The sequence below is a fragment of the Ceratotherium simum genome, chromosome 10, assembly GCF_057802395.1.
Source record: "Ceratotherium simum simum isolate JZ-2026a chromosome 10, ASM5780239v1, whole genome shotgun sequence".
Lineage (NCBI taxonomy): Eukaryota > Metazoa > Chordata > Mammalia > Perissodactyla > Rhinocerotidae > Ceratotherium > Ceratotherium simum.
In genome coordinates this window covers 61246338-61265263 of record NC_141909.1, presented here as the reverse complement: position 1 = coordinate 61265263, position 18926 = coordinate 61246338, and the positions used below count along the sequence as shown (strand labels likewise).

The following is an 18926-nucleotide window of genomic DNA, read 5'->3' as shown; positions in this document are numbered from 1 at the left end:
GGAAATTCCTTTTTTTTGGCTAAGTTTACTTTTCATCTTGTTTCATTTCTTGTCTTAATATGATAATCTTTTTATATGAAATTGTGCTGTTTAAATTTTCATAATTATAACTTATTCATGTGTAGAAAGTATGATTTTACAATTTGTGGTATCTGATATGTTACTTCTGATATGTTACTTATGTAACAATTTCCTTACATATATAAGGACACCATTAAAATTAAACTGAAAACATACCTGACACAGTAGATATCCAATAAACATTTAAATTAACACTGAATTAATTAATCTGATTCATTTAACTTGGGAGTTTTAAAAGGTAAGTCAGAATTTTTAGAATTCTGTTATTAACAAATCTTATAATTTTAGAACCTTCTCTGTTTTCAGTGTTTACTTGTAATATTCAATATTTGTATATTTAATTTCTCAGTTGAAAAGATGAAAGTTCTCAGAAATAATAACATGAATTTTTTAGATTAAATAATTATTTTTATTTTTAACTAATTAATTTTTTTGTGTGTGAGGAGATCAGCCCTGTGCTAACATCTGCCAATCCTCCTCCTTTTTTTTTTTTTTTTTGCTGAGGAAGACTGGCCCTGGGCTAACATCCATGCCCATCTTCCTCCACTTTATATGGGATGCTGCCACAGCATGGCTTGCCAAGCAGTGCGTCGGTGCGCGCCGGGGATTCGAACCGGCGAACCCTGTGCCGCGGCAGTGGTGGCTGGGTGGCGCTCTTAACTGCTTGTGCCACCGGGCTGGCCCCTTAAATAATTCTTTTTAGACTATGCTTTTGGTTCTATTACTTGCTCCTGGGGAAAAGAAATTGCTCTAATATAGGCATGTCTAAAGAAATAACTTAGAATTAGGATTCCTTCAAGAATTCATAGAAGAATTAAAAATACTGTGGAAAATCAAGTAAGTAATATAAACTAGAAGTGAAAATATCCACTAAATTAATTTGATGATTTTAGACATGAGAATCTAAGTTATTTTTTATCTTTTTCTCCTGATTTTCAGACAATGAAACCTCCGTTACTTCATTCTCATTCAGTAATGTGTGTATAGCTATTCATTCATCCAACAAATCACTTTGTTCAGAGGTACTTGCCTCTGATACTAGTCTCTCTTCAGTGTCATCAAGATGCATCTTATTAAGATAACAATTGAGCATGTAAGAGAAGCCAAAGCTTTCCCTCTGGTTTAGAAGACCATGAAATGAAGCAGAACAAAAGCTTATAATGCAATATAATAAAATTCATATTTGTGAATATTATGCTAAAGAAGTGTTTAGGTAGCTTGGTTACTTTTCCAGAGGAATGATAATATAAACAGAAGCTTAAACTGTTCCTATCCCAGAGATGTTAAGTGTGGTCTTATTCAAATATTTAAAAATTAGCTCTGCTACTGGTTAGTTGTGTGACCTTAAGCAAGTTGCTGTCTCTCTCCAAGCTTCAGTTTTAAATTGTAAGAAGTTGAACTTGACTCTGTCTTGTCCCAAATTTTATAATCCTAAAACAGTCGGCCTCCAATGTATCCATTTTGCAAGTAATTCTGTATCCTGACATATTACTCATAAAAGCAAAGGAAAAAAGTTAAATATCTTGTAGATTTATGTGAAAACCTCAATATCACCTTAGGATTTTGAAAATTATATGTTTAACTTTGCCATTATAGACAAAAAATTTAGATTTTTTTCTCCTACCCTTGGTTAGACCTACACCTTGACTGTATGAGACATGGTCAACAAAAAGAAAAACAACCCCCACTGGAACTTGGAGAAGAGGAGGCACTCACTGTAAATGAAAAATATTAAGAAATAAATTTTCAAATTTTTATCAGATAAAGCATTTAATTGAATTAATGGGACAGTGTGGAGTACTAGATGATTTAGTTAACTGAAGTTTACAATCTTAAACCTTGTTTGGATATTTCCTAAAATATTAACAGAAGTTATAATATTTCAGTATATTTTCTTTTTTTTTTTTTTTTTTTTTTAAAGATTTTATTTATTTATTTTTCCCCCAAAGCCCCAGTACATAGTTGTCTGTCATAGCTGCACATCCTTCTAGTTGCTGTATGTGGGACGCGGCCTCAGCATGGCTGGAGGAGTGGTGCCTCGGTGCGCACCCGGGATCCGAACCCGGGCCGCCGGCAGCGGAGCGCACGCACTTAACCGCTAAGCCACGGGGCCGGCCCTCAGTATATTTTCTTAAGCAGAGTGTGCTGAATATCATGAAGTTTTATGAGTAAGGATCTTATCAAGTCATATGAAGTATTATATAATAAAGAATTATGTAATAATAGGTATAGAAATTTTAAGAATTGTGTTCAATGTGTTTTAAGCCATATAACCCAGAGGGTGTTTGATCACAATTTTTCTTAAGATTGACTTCTTTTTTCTTGAAGTAGAGTGCAAGAGATTAATTCAGGTTAATAATTTGAAGAATTCTAGTTTCCTTTAAGCAAAATTTCAGTTTATTTCAAACTGAACAAAATTATATTGTATTCATGATTTGACAACACACTTGAAAATATACACTATAAAGGATTCAAATTACAAAACTTTCAGTTATAATCTGTTGATTGTAAGCAAGGTCATGTACTTGAAAATGTCTCCTACTGCCAGAAATTGGATCAGAAGGGATTGGATTATCAAGAATGGCTACTGGTTTTGATCATGGTTATGTACATGTGGTAGAGTAGGACAGTTATTCATATGCAAATCTATTTGGGAATAGTGTGGAAATCTAAGGTGGTGATAAATTGAGGTTTCAAATTCTGTAAATGAGTGAATATAATTTCATCAAAAATAGTTATCAAAATACTACTTTAAAATGCCTTAAAAGTTTTCTGTTTGCAGTTTTCAAGTGAGATAATCTTTTATTATTAAGAGCCTAGTCTATGCCCAGTACTTCACTATAGTCTAAAAATGATGGTCCCTGTCAGCTAAGAATTTTTAGCCTAGATGGGAATATTTTACTAATATACAAGAAAAAACTAGAGAATAGTGGAGTGTAAAGTCTGTCTTGCTGACTTAAAGTGCGATAGAAGCTCAAGGGAAATGTGAACTTACACTCATCAGAGAAGACTTCTTAGAGGAGGTGGAAGATGAGCTGGGCTTAAAGAATGGGTAAGATTAATTCAGTGAAATGAAGGGATTGGAGACTCAAGTGAACATGAACTGAGGCATGATCAAGTAGGAAGGAGTAAAGTGGATACACTAAAGCAGGGAAGTGAGTGTAACCATGTTTGAGATTGTTTTCCTTCATTTGCATAAGGTGCCCTAATTTCTAATCAGAGAAAACAAGAGTATTCAAATTGCCTGCAGCCCTTCAAGAGCCAAGGTGTGATGATCTGCAGAAAAAAACATAATTTGTGAGAAATAGGGCAGGACATCTAGGCTTAAATTAGACAAGTTTACCCTAAACATTAGGGGGTCTATGGCTTTTAACTCAGCAAGCAAATCCAGTGAGAAATCTTGAGAGGAAAGGGTTGCATAGTCAAAATCCCACTATCAAAGATATTTTTTGCCCTAGGTAAGATTGAACTTACCACTATGGGAATGATTGTGAATTAATACCATAGTACTGTTGTTAAGCCAAATAGAAATACTCCTTTTCCAAACCTTTTACTAATTTGCATCCAAGCCTTAGCTCAAGTTATTTATTCCTAGAATGTCCTTTCCCTCATCTTCAACTGTCTAAATCTTCTTAGGCTCTCTACCCTCTGCATGAAATTTTTCGAGTTCACTTTACCTCCTCAGCCAGTAATACCATTTCTCTCTTTTGTGCTCCTATACCTGACTTAGAACAATTAACGTATCCTGCCTTATGGGCAAGGGCTATCTTATTCTTTATTGTATACTCTGCAAGCCTGACATAGTGGGTGCTTGATAAGTGGCAATTGATTGCTGAAAATCAGCAGTAATACCTTTATGATAAATTAAAATATTCTGGAAAGGCTGAATACCAGCTAGGTAAATACAGAAATGCCCAGGCTCTTTCCTGGTAATTTAGGAGTTCTCCACCTTTTACTACTTCACTTATCAGGCCTCCTCCCATTCTATGCTACCTGTTAACATTCATGCCTTAAGTCTTAGCTACCTTAAAGTGACCTTTTAATCAAAGCCAGAAACCCATGTGTGGGGGCAAATAGTTGGAAGGCCTGTGAAATTTTGATATCCCTTTTCAAGGGCCATTAGTGATCTAACAGATAATCTAAATCTTTCAACAAAGTATAGTTTAACTGTTTTCTGTTGGCCTTTATTTGTGTGTTTCTGAGGAGATGGAAGATGATAGTAGAATGAAAAGTCCTTACATTAAAAAATACTTTTCAAGAAACACCATTACCATAATCACAAAAACAAATGTATTGAGCATCTGCTACAGTTCTTTAAAGTGACTCTCTAATGATATGCTTCTGGATCCTTCTGATTACTGGATCCACCTTATTGAGTGAAATAGGTTTTCTTATAAACTGCCTTGGACAGTTTTATCAGAGACTATCCAAGTCACACCAAAAAAGCTTTTGGAAATCTAAGAAGACAAAATTGTGGATCAAATAAATATATAGCATTTGTTTTCTGCCAGAACATTTAAGTCATATTTATAATGTGATAAGGATTTACTTTTGTATACCCTTCGAGCTTTTATATAAAATCTATAGGACATTTATGTCTGTTTTCCAGAACCTATATATAAATTCTATTTTTTGAAAAGTCTGTTGTTGCTGTTGGGTTTGATTTGGCTTTGAGAGTGGTTGACTTATTGTTATATTTAACATGTAGCCAAAAGTCAGGAATTCAACCAGCAATTAAGTAATGGTTCCTATGGCACAGCAGTTTCCCCTCTATATTGATATGCTTTATGACCTGTTTTCTAGGCATGTATTTTGACACCTCCACCACCAACCCCACAAAAAAGGTGAGAACTCACTATACCACGGGTACCTAGACCATGTGGAGAAAGGACTGAGACTGGAAGCAGAAAACAGATATTGTCTGTATGGAGCAGAGTGCCTGACAACAGCTCACTCTATAGTAAAGGGCAATAAATGCCACATGAGATGACCCCCTCAGCACAAAACTGTAAGTAATTTTGGGGAATTACAGGGGGACTAGGCAGTTGTCTCTGCTGAATCAATAAAAAATGTCTTCATTTTGTAATTTGTGGCCTGTATGCTTGTAAATTAAGATGTACTGAGTTGTCAAGTAGTGGACTTCCCTGTTTCTGGGAGAATTTAAGCCAAAATAGAATGCAGTATTCCCCAAAAAGTAACTTGGGACCTTTGTCTTAAGACCTGAGGCAAGGGTTACATGAATTTGAGTAAATAGGTTAGAACTATGTTATTGCACCTTTGCTTGGAAAACCAATTAAGAGGACTTGAGTCTCAATATAGCAAGGAGTAGAGAGGCATTATAGCCTCTTGAAACAAAATAATGGAAGTTGACCAAGTAGTGGAATTTTTGGAAATTAAATGTGGCAATACAATATATAGAAAGGTTCTAAGAAATAAAGTCTGATGGCAAGGAAACTGGGTGTGTGGCCATTGTAGTAATCTAGGAGTGAAGAAAACCTGAACAGAAGAGTGGCAATGAGAATGGAGATAAAAGAATAATTTTAAGATATTTCAAAAGAAAAAAACTGTATAACTTTATGATGAGTTGGATAAAAGGGAGATGTCAAAAATTATACATTTTTCTATACTGGAAGACAATGGTGTATCACTGAAAGAAAGGGGACAGTTAAGAGAAGCTAGTTTGAGAAGGAAAGGCATTGAATCCCATTTTTGTGATATTGAATTTTTTTAATTAATTTTTTTTTCTCAGGAAGATTGGCCCTGCACTAACATCTGTTGCCCATCTTCTTCCTTTTTTCTTTTTTTCTCCCCAAAGCCCCACTACACAGTTGTGTATCATAGTTGTAGAGTTGTAGCTCCTCTATGTGGGACACCGCCTCAACATGGCTTGATGAGCGGTGCATAGGTCCGCGCCCAGGATCTGAACTAGCGAACCACAGGCCACCGAAGTGGAACTTGCAAACTTAACCGCTACACCACCAGGCCGGCCCCATAATATTGAATTTAAAATGATATCCAGGCATTCTGTTTGAAATAGTTTGATTACAGGTTACTGAATATACAGAACTGGAATTCAATGTCAAAGTCAGGCTGAAAAGGTAAATTTGTCAGTTACCCACATAAAGTTGATAAGGGCAGACAACCTAAAATATAAATTATATTTTTTGAAAAGCTAACTGAAAGCTAACTGGAGCTCTTTATTAAAGACAATAGATCCCTTTCTTTTAAAAAGAAATATATAAACACATACATTTATGTAAATAAATTATTTGATTAGGTATGTAATCTTAAATAAATATTAACAAAATTGAATTAAAACTCTCCCTTTTTCCCTATAGCATCATAGCTCAAGCTTGTGCCTGTCAGAAAATCCCTACACTTGTATCAGTTATGAGGGTCAATGACTAAAATGTGTTAATATTCTTGAACCATACCTTCGCTTCTATTAATAAAACAAAGATATTTCCCAGTATTAGATTGAGGGAATGAAATTGAGAACTTAAAGTCCAAATAATTCAGTCAGTTAAACCTTTGTAAAACTGACATGGCTTTAATTTCTCAAATGGAAAGACAAGTAATTGAATTGTGGGAAATGTGCTGGTCTCCAGTTTCAAGAAACAGTACAGCACAAAGACCTGGCATTCTGGCTGAAGAGCTGAAATAATAAACAGAAATTTGAAAACCAGGAAGACAAGTTTTCCAAGAGTGCAACTGTGGCATTTCAAAGGAGATGTAACAAGAAATTCCGGAAGATGGCCAAAAATAGGTTTAGATAATTGAGATTCCTTATTTGAATATTTGTTTTTGATGGAGAAACACAGTTAAGAGGAAATTAAGGTTCTGTCTAAGAGATATGAAACTTTTTCTCATTCTCACTCTAAATCGGGCTTGCACCTGAAGAAAAGTATTAGCCTAAAAAAATCAAATAGGAATTCAGTACTGCTTAAATTATATAGCCAGAAGTTTAAAAAGTGACCAAAGCAAAAAAAAAAAAAAAATTTAATTAATCAAAAGGAAATATTTTTTGGTTTTCTAGGAGCTAAACCTTGTTTTGTAGGATTATTTAGAAAGTCAAAGTATCTTTCTCTGTTTACCTAGGTTATTACTTGCCATGAAAAATAGCCATCCATCATTAGACATAAATACTGTATTACTCTAGATCTTTACTTGATTTTTTTAATATGTTCTGTTTTAATGATACGTAAGGGAACTTAAAACGTTAATCTGTGCTTCCAAAATAGCCTTTAAAAAAAACTGGTACTATGTCTTCTGGACCATACCAGGATCTTTCAGACCATGTCACCTTAATCCTTGAACCATATGATCAATCCAAGTTCAGTGAACCTACGACTTCAAATCAGATTATCCAGAACTGGGAATATTTTTTTCTGTATTTCCATTCTAGTTACATCTGACTTACATGCCTGGTCTGCTGACTTCTATCTTTTCATGACTCCTAAATTATGGAGGTAAGTCAAGACTTAACATCAATTATAGTAATGTAACATTCATTCTGAACTTGTATTCCCTTAATGTTTCTTTAATTACTAAGCACTCTTGTAGCATTGCATTTTTATTAGAAAATTATGTATATTTCAATTTTGGCTGGGCTATATTACTCTGATTAAATGTAAAATTTTGTGTAACTTTCCAACTAGTGAGTATTTCTATATACATCTATATTTTCATCTCATTTTGTGCATGATTACCCAAGTTAACTTCTAATAGAAAAATACCATGTTTTTTTTCTGTAGTCTTTAACTTGAATCAACTCTTTCAGACTCTAAAGTATCTTCATCCATCTTTGAATCTACTATAATTCTCATTTTTCCAAGTTCCTGTTCACCGAGACTATAGTGTTCCAAATTTTTCAGTTCAGTTGAGACTCTTAGATGTCCAGCACTGTGGGGGAATATAAAGACCAGTATAAAGCACAATCCCAGTCCTCATCTGAAAAGAAACTCATGGAACCTCACACATTGCAGCTAGACTTTCTTGGAGTCTCTTATTACAAGAAGGGTAAGACAAACCTCTCCTATTTGGCTTCCAACTTGGGAACCCAAAGAAATTAAAATTCTTACCAGAGTATGAAATGATGGAGAGTAACATGAAATAGAAACACTTGGTATTTGGTGTGTTTTACTCAACTCATAGAATAAAAGGCCACTTTAAAACAATGATTTCTGGATTTGAGGTGTTGGTGTGAAATCTGAACATGCAGAATGCTCCCTACCTAAAAGCTCTGTATGGTTAGACAAGTCTTAGGCACATTTTAGTTTGAGGAGCAAAGTCCTATTTACTTAGCTGCATGTTGTTGCTTTTTTATTCTATACCATGCCTAATACTCATTTCCCCTTCACCATGTAAGGTGTTAGCTTTTTATCCACTAAAAGATTTTTATGGTTGGATCTATCTCATAGTTTAAGTAAATATTAAGATATTTTCTAAGCTTTATAATTATGAGATGATGAGTTTTTCTGGTGAAATTTGTACATAACGTTTCATCTCTAAGATGTCCAATAGAAGGTCTAATAATTCTTGAGGTGTAGTTATATGGCAGAGCTGGTGAGTACGGTTTTTACTGGGTCGTTGATATTCCAGAAATCTAAGTATTTTTTGCAATATATTTTCATCTCATCTCTTTATTTCTTGAACTTTTGTTTAAAACACTAAGTTTGATGTCACGTTGCTCTCTTCCATGGGTTCTTTGGCTCCAGGAAGGTAATACAATTTCCTAAATTTCTTTTAAAAAATTTCCTCTTAGTGGCTTCTACATTGTTAAGCTTGCTGTTAAGAGAGTCAATTTCCCCAGCACAGAGGAAAAATAACTAGAATATAGGAGATTTAGAGTGCTCTTAGCAGGTCTTTTATTACCCCAGCAAGGTCTCAGGTGATGTGACCATTTCTATTATTTACGATAGAGAAGCAATACAAAAACTTATTAAAAAAAGCTGAAGTTTGTCAGATGTAAACAGTATAGAAGACAAATTAGAAACAGCTTATGATCCCCTAAACCATATATTTCTCAAGATGCTTTCCCTTGACCATTTTATATTACTTTGGCTCCTGATTTCAGATATATTTTGAAAGCAGCCCAAATGAATTCCAACTTTACCATAAGCTAAGAACTCTTTGTAATTATGACTTGTATATTAAGTTCAAAGAGTAAAATTCAACACTAGAGCTCCTTTTCAGAAAATCTTTGTAAGGAGAACTTCCAATCACTTATAAGATAAATTTTTGAGGTTCAAGAATAAGCTGAAGTCGTTAGTGCCTTAGCAGAAATGAAACTGTGGGTGATGGAAAGAAGCTGAAACAAACATAACGGAAGTGGGAGAATAGGGGAGGCGCAAATATTAATGGTATCATTAAGATGGACAAACCTTAACATGTCATTGTGATGATTCATACTTGTGTATATGAGATGGATTGATAGGTGTATATGATTTCATAGAACAAGGTTTTCAGCATAGTTGGCCAAGACAAGCTTCTGCCATTATTTTCTTATAATTTAAAATAAAATCGACAAATCAATTCAGTCAAGAAGTTGTGTTAAGTAATACCTGTATGAAAATGTTCAAGTCTTTTTATTCTAAAGCAGGCAAGAGTTTTTAATTTGCCTGTGGTGCATCTAAGATATCCCTGTTTTCTTCACACTACATTGCTTGCCTCCCTTTCTAAAACAAGACTCAATTTTTTGCATGTCTTAACATCTCAGTTTCAGTGTCCCACTCTGTTTTGGAGTGAACACAAGAGGCTGAGATGATCTTGACAAATGTGTCTCCAGATGAGATAATCTCTAAAATATTTACTTTTTAAAATAAGAAACTCAGTCCATTCTGAATGTACACTGTCCTGAATGAATAATATATTTTTTAATTGTAGTAACCTGTGTCCTAAAAACCTCTGCATTGTGAACTCATAACTTTTGAGAAACTATTTAATAAAAGGCTTAAGTTATTTTAATTTAAACCCATTGTCAATCTTATAAATTGTATTTGTAGTAAGCTCTAGAAGGGAAGGTATTATTTTGTTCCTTGCAGTATCTCCAATGTCCAGAATAGTATTTCGCACACAGTAGATGTCAATAAATATTTATGAATGAATGTGATGTATATTATATGTTTCCATAGGTATGTTTCTATTAGCACGTTAAAAATAACATTTTATTTCTCATCAGACTAGTTTCCTGCAAATGTGAATGACTAAGAACCCATTATTAGCAATTTAAACATTTCCAGTGTTATTCCTTGCCAACCTGTAGTTACAATATTTTTTATTTCAGTATTTTTTAACCAGTTATCAATTTTTAATAATCTTATCAGCAAAGCACTATCCAAAATTAAAGTGTTACATATATAACCATGCCAACTAACTATACCCAACTAGTTAAATCACATACCTGCCAAAAATTTAGCAGAATAGAAATATTGTGCCCTAGAATATAATGCTAGCAAGGGAACCAGACCAAACACATCATCCCCAAAACTAAGATGACACACTGAAACAACTAAGTTGGCTTTTCTGCAGAAAAGAGAGATGAGCCTATTCATAGGGTTTTTTTTCTTATTTGGGTCATTATTTTCAATTGCTAACCTTAACATTACTAATCTTGAAGTATTTTGTACTTTTACATGTACATTACCTTTTGAGGTAGCTGGAAATTTTTAATTTAATTAATTTAATTTAATTTAATCGCTACAACCTAGTACACAAATCTATAAATAATTACTGGAAATTTCTGGAATGCAATTTCTTTACACTTTTCTTTCACAAGAATGGTGGTAGAGTAAAATTTATGGCAGTATGAGATAATAGACCATACTATACCATAACAATCCCCCTAACCCACACACACACATACACACAATCACAATCTTTCAGGTAAAGCTGCTTGTTCCTTTTTTTTTAATCCTTTTTTAATAGATAATACATCTACATGATCTGGTGAAAAGTAAGTCTTCTCCCACACCTAAACCCCACTCACCCAGTTCCCTCTCCACAGGTGACCTGTATCTTTGCTGAAAATTCCAGGCATATGTAAGAAAACAAGTATATATATTTTTCCCACAAATGGAAACTATATATATGAAGTGGAAATATATTTTTTCCACTTTATACATTGTTCTTCACCTTGCTTTTTTTCACTTATAAATATTTGACAATCCTTCCTTATCCACTTATAAACTGCTGTTTCATTCTTTTTACGGGCTGGATAGTACAGTATTTCATTGTATGAACCATAATTTACCCATTCTCTATTGATGAACTTTGAGTTTATTTCTAATCTTTTGCTGTTATGATGAGATACTTTCTCACTTGAATGTGAGCTCCTTGAGAATAAGGATTTTTATCTTACTCATTTTTATAATCCTGAAAACTTAGTATAGTGTCCAACAAATGTTTAACAGATGTTTTTGAATGAATTAATTGTACTTTTTAAAATGGTGCTCAACTGCTTCCACTCAGTGGTTTTTAACCCTCCTATGTGCAAAGTGCTGGGTGCTCTTTGACTTAATGATTACTCTTCTAGATGTTCATTCTAGTGACACGTATAGAAGAGGAATTCCTACAGGAAGAATCCGAAGTCAAAGTATATGTGTATTTCAAGTATCAATAGAGGTTATTCAAAAGCTTTTCACCAAATGTAGCTGCTTATTAGTAACAAAGGTATTATTCCTCTCACCAAGCATTTAGCATAGTGCTTTACACATAGTAGTGTTAAAACTGATTAGTGGATCAAGTTCACATTCAAATGAGAAAAATTTGTTTTTATGAAGGCATATTAAGTCTATACAGAGGAAAGGTCTGATTAATATGCCTGGGAAAGGAAGAAAACAAGGCTTCACAGAAGTGCAATTGCAAGTGGGCTACCATCTTCTTTATCATCATCATCATCATCATCACCACCACCACCACCACTAATAGTTACTGAGTGCCTTCCATGTGCTAGGCAATGTACTGAGTACTTTACATTATCTCCTTTAATCCTCACATATCCTATAAGGGAGATACATTTATTATCCCCATTTGACAGACGAAGCAAGTCGAAGCACAGAGAGGTTAAATGACTTGCCCAAGTCATATAGCTAGTAAGTGATTGAGTTCGGATTAGAAATCAAGCAGTCTGATTCCAAAGCCCATTCTTTTTAAAAAAAAAAAAACAAAAAACAGTTTTATTTATTTGTGAGGAAGATCAGCCCTGAGCTAACATCCATGCTAATCCTCTTCTTTTTGCTGAGGAAGACCGGCTCTGAGCTAACATCTATTGCCAATCCTCTTCCTTTTTTTTTTCACCCAAAGCCCCAGTAGATAGTTGTATGTCGTAGTGGCACATCCTTCTAGTTGCTGTATGTGGAACGCGGCCTCAGCATGGCCGGAGAAGCGGTGCGTCGGTGCATGCCCAGGATCCGAACCCGGGCCACCAGTAGCGGAGCGTGCACACTTAACCGCTAAGCCACGGGCCGGCCTGCAAAGCCCATTCTTGAAAGCTGTATAAGTGTTCATGAAGAAGAGAAAGGGAAAGAGGCATGAAAGTAGAAGGAACATGTGCCAAAGCACCAAGTGCATGGTGTTGTTTAGAGAGCAGCAAGCAGTTAGTGTGGCTTAAGCATTGTGTGGTTGTCCAGAGATGGCATGGTAGGAGACAAGGCCAAAAAGTTAGGCTGAGTACTTATTTGACTAACATATTTGTCCTAAATGTGGAATTTCCAAATAAGAAAATGGCAATTTCCCTTTACTCTAAAAGAGAACAGAGAACCTCATTTCTTTTTCTGAGATTGCTCTGGCATGAGGGTAGTCCCTGGTTTCAGTGTTTTGTTCATGGCGAGAGCTTCAGACCTTTTTATCCTTTCAAAGCTATAGCATTCAGTTTTGTCTTCAGAGGATACTGTTCTAGTGCTGACCAGATGGAAGCCTTCCATTAACAAAGTGTCAATCAGTAAGCCGAGGACATTAGTTCCGTTGGCCAATTTTCGGTTATCAGGTTTTATAGAAACATACCTAGGACAGACAAAAAGTGTTTAATTATAAGCATCCCTTTAATAACTAGCAAAACTAAACACAGAAATTTGACTTATAACCTCAAATAAAGGCATCATACCATTCTTGATCAAATTTTTTTTGAGACTTCATTTATAAATCCAAATCAGTAATTTCAGGGTACTGAGACTAGAGACCTCACTGTGATCTCCAGAGTCATTTTAATTCTATGTTTAGGAATACAACCAACAATGATGAATTTTCATTGAGAAATTATTTTCTGGAGCAAACAATTTGATCAAACAATTAAATTAGCTTAATTTTTATATAATTTAACTATTTCCAATTTTTCTTTTTTCCATTTACTAAATATTGTTTTAATCAATTTAATTAATTGATCATTTTAATAAACATTATACATTTCCAATTTTCCCCATAAATCTAATTTTACCCATTATCAGCACTGACATTACAGATTTTCTTTTGTGACTGATTCCTATTGAATGCATTTTTTTCAGATGAAATTTTGCAGATATAAAATGTCAAGAAGGTTTTATTGTCAATTTTTACTCAATAATGGTCCATTGTTGAAGACAGTGGGGTCAAGAGGCCTCTGGAGTCGAAATGACAAAACTTACCATTTCCTGGGAAACTCAGTAGAACTCAATATACATAATTCAAGAAAAATATACCTGAACTTTTCAGATTGGCTGTATGTTGGCTTTAATAATATCAACATAACATGTCCGCATACATATAGCTATATCACTCCTTCTTTATCTAGCATCAAAGATATTATGTCTTTGTGTCCTCCCACCATTTGTTAATGAGATGTGAAGAAAAGCTAACTTAAATTAGTTCCAGGCAGCAACCTAAACTATCTATAGTTTTATGGGATAAAAAGAGCCTTGGGGACATCCCCAGCCTCCTTTTAATTATGACTGAAATATAGTGGTTATTGTAGCTCACATTCAGAAACTCATTCTAGGCAAAGAAAACAATAATAAAATATAAGAATTATAAAACTACAAAATACATATCAAAAAATGTTTTTTATTTTTGATACAGCAAATTTTTAACATTAGTAAATTATTCCTTCTACTCCCAAACCCCCAATCAAGCCCCCTAGATCTTGATTGTATAGCCTAGGAACGTTTGTCAAAGAGGAAAAAAGTTACAGAACATCTCATAAAATTAAGATATGAATAGTATATAGTAGGTGATAACAAAGTGGAATGTACTCGCAAGAAATCACTGAGCCAAAATACTTGATTCCCTATGAGGCCAAATTGAGAAATGAAAGATTTCAAGGCACAAGACAAGGATAGAAAAAAAACAATGAGAAATATAAAATCAAAACTTGTTTTAAAAACTTAAAAGGCAACAATACTTTTCCATTTGAGCCAGTTTAAAAATGAAACTTCAGAATAAAGGCTACCAAAGAGACTCGAGAATCCTGTGACCATAACTTGAGATTGATAATGTGGTATCATATGAATGGCCATCTGCAAGATGCAAGCCAAGTATTTCTAGTACTGTGAACTTGAGAGATAGTAACTGAGCAACCTGCTAGGTTAACAAGACCTTAGAGGGATAAATCATATTAGAGGAACATACCGAACAGCTGGATGATACACCAGACTCTTAGGAGCCATTCAAGCTTACTCCTCCACTTTCCACCTTCAAAAACATCTGAATGGACAGATTCAGACCAGGGAGTGAGCAAGAAATAAAATGATTGCTAGCTAGGAAGTTATATATCTAAGGTGGGCCTTTTAAGGTCAGAGTTTTCATCCCCTCACCTGAAATCCCAATAATGTCACTTGATTCAGGTTATCTATCTCTACTTTGAAATTGGCACTAAAGAAAAAATCACAAACACTTATGGGATGGAAAAAATTCTGAACGTCAAACAACTGAAAAGAATACTATTTGATGATGCAAAAAAAGTTAATTTTAAAAATAGCTTCTGGTTTTGTAATCATCTATTTCGGAAGTTTAAATATAATGCCATTCTCACGTTAAAATGAAAACAAATTTTGTACTATTTCTAAACCACAAACACTTAACAACAAAGGGGAAACCACTTGGCACTGTGTACACACAATATCCCAACTGGAGTTTCTAATCTTGTTTTTCAATTATTTTATCCAAATGCATAGTTTTTAAAGAACATTTAGTAGTTCCAGGATATCTTTTTACTTTGCATGTTTCTTCTTAAAATCAATGCCACCATTTTTCCTTAGGTTTTTAACTTTTTAGAAAGGGATCCCCAAAGATCTTAATTACTCAATCAAATTAAAAAAAAAAAAAAACTGATCATTTCCCTTCTATTTTAGTGCCCCACCAATGAAAAGAAAGTGTGCACAGAGGTTATCTTAAAACGGTTTGAGATAGAATCTTAGGTTTTCTTCACAATCAGCCTATTAATGAAACTGGCTCTCTTTTCCCAAGGTGACATTTCAACCTCTTTGGAAGGGCAGGAAATTATAAAGTGTAAAGAATTGACATACTGCCCAGTGTTCTCCTGTTGGTAAGCAGGATCAAGGGGTGTTTTGTGGGAGAGGCAAACATTGATTGTTCCTGATGGCTAGTGCTGAAGTTAATATTCCAAAATATGTCTACCTACCTTTACCCTAAAAAAGTATATTTTATTTTTAAAACTATCAGTAAAGAACATATATAGACTTTTTTTCCCTCCTGAAAATTAAAGCCAGCTTTCACAGTTAGTAAAAAAAATGGTGGTCAGCATTAAGATATTTTTATGGGGGAAAAAAGTGTCCCTGACAGCAGAGTAGAAATCAGCCTTAAGGTCCAACCAAGAACAACAGGGGGAGAAAGTGAATAATTGACTCAGGAGCAACTATCCTTAACATATGGACAGCCTATCCCAATATTTTGAGTTGTCTAAGAATGCCAAAGAGGTAACGGGATGCCAAATTTTCCATGAGATATATATGCCTTAATGGAGTTTAAAAATAAAGTCGGATAAAGAGGGCCGGCCCCGTGGCTTGGCGGTTGGGTGCGCGTGCTCCGCTGCTGGCGGCCCGGGTTCGGATCCCGGGCGCGCACCGACGCACTGCTTGTCCGGCCATGCTGGGGCCGTGTCCCACATGCAGCGGCTGGAGGGACGTGCAGCTGTGACGTACAACTATCCACTGGGGCTTTGGGGAAAAAAATAAATAAATAAATAAAATTAAAAAAAAAAAAAAAAAGTCGGATAAAGAAAAATCAGTAGTCCAATCACAAGGACTGAAAGAACAAATATACAGAGTATAAGAAAATCAGGAGAAACTTCTTGAACCTTTACTTATATGCCAGCCACTAAAAGAATCTCTTGGGGAAAAAAGGCGTCTCATTCCTAAGCCAAATTCATTAGCAATGGAACATAATGTATAGAATTATTTTCTCCTACAACCTGAATGACCATAGTCCCACTTTGCCCTGGACAGTCTTGGTTTATTCCTATTGTCCCACATAATAACAGTACCTTCTTTCACTCTGAAAAGTATCCCAGTTTGGACAATAATTATCTGGTCATTCTACCCAACTCTACTGGTTACCCCAAAACATTATTTTGAGTAATCATTTTTCCCAAGAAAAGTTTCAGGCATGAGAAATGTTCAGTTTTGAGGGGAAACATCAGGAACTGGTATAGAAGAGAGATTCTTCAAAGTACAAAATACCTGATTCCAGTTTGGTTATCAGTAGTGCTGTCAGAGCCACACTGGAAAACCAGGTCATGGTAAGAAGGTCTTTGTGGAGGCAGTGGAATTAAGTTCATCTGAGGAGGAAAAGAGTTACTACTCCAGGTCGGTGCTGAATGTTGCTCTATAAACACTGTAATCCTCCCAGTTAACATCTCAATTGTTTTGCTGCAAGAGCCAAACACTCTGAAAAAAGCTTGAGTGTTTCGGCTTAGGAAATGCACCTCCACAAGAGCAGGTCTTGGCTGTAGCAGGTGTTCTTGATTTAAGAGATCAACCAGAGGATCAAGTTCATAGAAAAGAGCCTCTCTCTGAAGCCTACGATAGTCTGAAAAGTCAGTAGGTAATAAAAGCTGGTGAGTTCTCAAAAAGTCTAAGATGAAACTAAATAAAACACCATCTCTGTCCACAAAAATCTGGCCACCAACCATCTTGAATTCTTGGTCTCTGCCATCTAACATTCGTGTCAACCGAGAGGCAGGAAACTGATTTATGGTAGAAGACCTTGTTGTGAATATCTTCCCTCCCACGTTCCAAGTGACCAGTTCCTGACTACTCATTCTTCTCTTGCTTCAAACTAGAGGCTACAAACCATCAGTCACAGACTTAGGAACTTGTAAATCAACCTATAACCATAAATGTTGCTAGTTATATGATTAAGAAACGGAGGGGAGTGGGAAAAAAACAAAAAAACAGAGACCTAGATTTCCAAGTAACCACTGTTAAGCAAATAGTGTATCCATAGCTATGTTTGCAAATATGAGTTGCTTGGGAGCTTGTAGTATACAAAATGAAAAAGCAACAGATGAGGAACTGGATAGTTTGAAAACTGCCAGGATTATCTGAGGATGTCAAATAGATCCCCTTCCTATATTCCATAAAAAATTCTCCATGAAAACCTGTTGTAAATCTCTATTTAAAAAAAAAGGAGGGAGAGCAGAAAAGCACTCTCCCTCCCCAGACCTCTTATCTACTCTGAGTCCTCATGGCAGAGGAAAGATTTACAGAGAAATATTGTCATAATTTCTTATGATCCTGTTAGCAACTTACTGGCTAAATTGTGAATTGTCAGTTAGGGATGAGGTAGCTGTTACCTCAACTAGCAGCTTAATTTGACCCTTCTTCTCATAGCTAAAATGATTCCTCTGTACTTTAAATTTAGTTGCCACCTTTTTTTCCTGTCCCCACTTGCATTATCTTTTCTCAACCAAATTAAAGGACTGGGGTAAAGACACTCTGGACTTTCAAAGGAATGTCTTTTTCCACAACAGAAATAAGGTAGACTAGAGAGCAAGTCTAAGATAAGGTCACTTCTTGTTTCATTCTGAATTCTAAGCAAGGTGAGAAAATTAAGTATTCTTATTCTGTGGCAGATAGGGCATCTTTATCTCATGTGAGCAGACAGAACAGCATTAGTGTTTAGCTAATTACGTTGTACTTTATGATACTGGATAGATTGTTTCATCTATTGTCAAATTAGTCTTACTACTCTTAAATTCTTTAAGCAAGTGGATTGTTTTGGTTGTCGAGTTGCCATGATACTTTGGAACAACACCACAGCTGCCAGTAAAAAGGAGGCTTTCCCATTTCCTGCTCTTGCCATGTGTTAGACTTTTTTTTTTTAACCTATGCTTTTGCTTGCACAGCCACCTAACACTTCTGTAGTTTATCACCAAATTGGTGATAAATTTACAAAACCTAAGGAGAAAAAGGCAAGCTGAAATCTCCACCCTCCTAAAAATGTAAACTTATCACAAGATTTATGCCAGTTTTTGTTTACATGAGATTTACATTTTAGCAAAAAAGGAAATCAACTCTCTGTAGAAAAATTTGGAAATCCAATTGTGTCTTCTTTTTTTAAAGAATGTTCACTCTCAAAAAAAAATTTGCTTTACAGTAGTCTTTATTACATGCTTAAATGAACAATCACTGTTACACTACCTCATCAATACAATATTAGATGATGTGCTCTCTTACCTCCCCTTTTTCCACAGCATAAACACAAGCACTACTGGGGGTAGGATGCTTACTTCAAAAGCACTCTTTAAAAAGAAAGGAGGGTTCAAGACTGTACTATTAAATTTCACTTTTATCTTTATGCTACCTAATTTGAACATGTATAGGACATGATTTTTGAAAGGAATACTTTTGGAGAAA

The 18926-nt window shown here is 35.0% G+C and overlaps 2 protein-coding genes across 8 annotated transcripts in view; one reads left to right on the top strand and one right to left on the bottom strand.

Annotated features, from left to right (window-relative positions):
- The window catches only part of LOC106802351 (uncharacterized), a 119284-nt gene that overhangs the window by 83556 nt on the left and 16802 nt on the right, over positions 1–18926 (top strand). For all 7 annotated transcript variants that reach the window (XR_015553428.1, XM_087436090.1, XM_087436091.1 and 4 more), the window contains 2 exons: positions 4885–5089; positions 7487–7550. Coding sequence is in view for 6 of the 7 variants with exons in the window: in XM_087436090.1 (XP_087292216.1) it covers positions 7545–7550 (6 nt within the window). In the remaining variant the exon portion in view is untranslated. The remainder of the gene's footprint in view (positions 1–4884; positions 5090–7486; positions 7551–18926) is intronic.
- Positions 10989–18911, bottom strand: KCNRG (potassium channel regulator). Its single transcript, XM_004433674.3, has 2 exons — positions 16749–18911; positions 10989–13083 (listed from the first exon to the last, which is right to left on the bottom strand). Exons 1-2 carry the CDS (start codon positions 17327–17329, stop codon positions 12843–12845), a joined length of 822 nt encoding a protein of 273 aa, XP_004433731.1. The 5' UTR covers positions 17330–18911; the 3' UTR covers positions 10989–12842.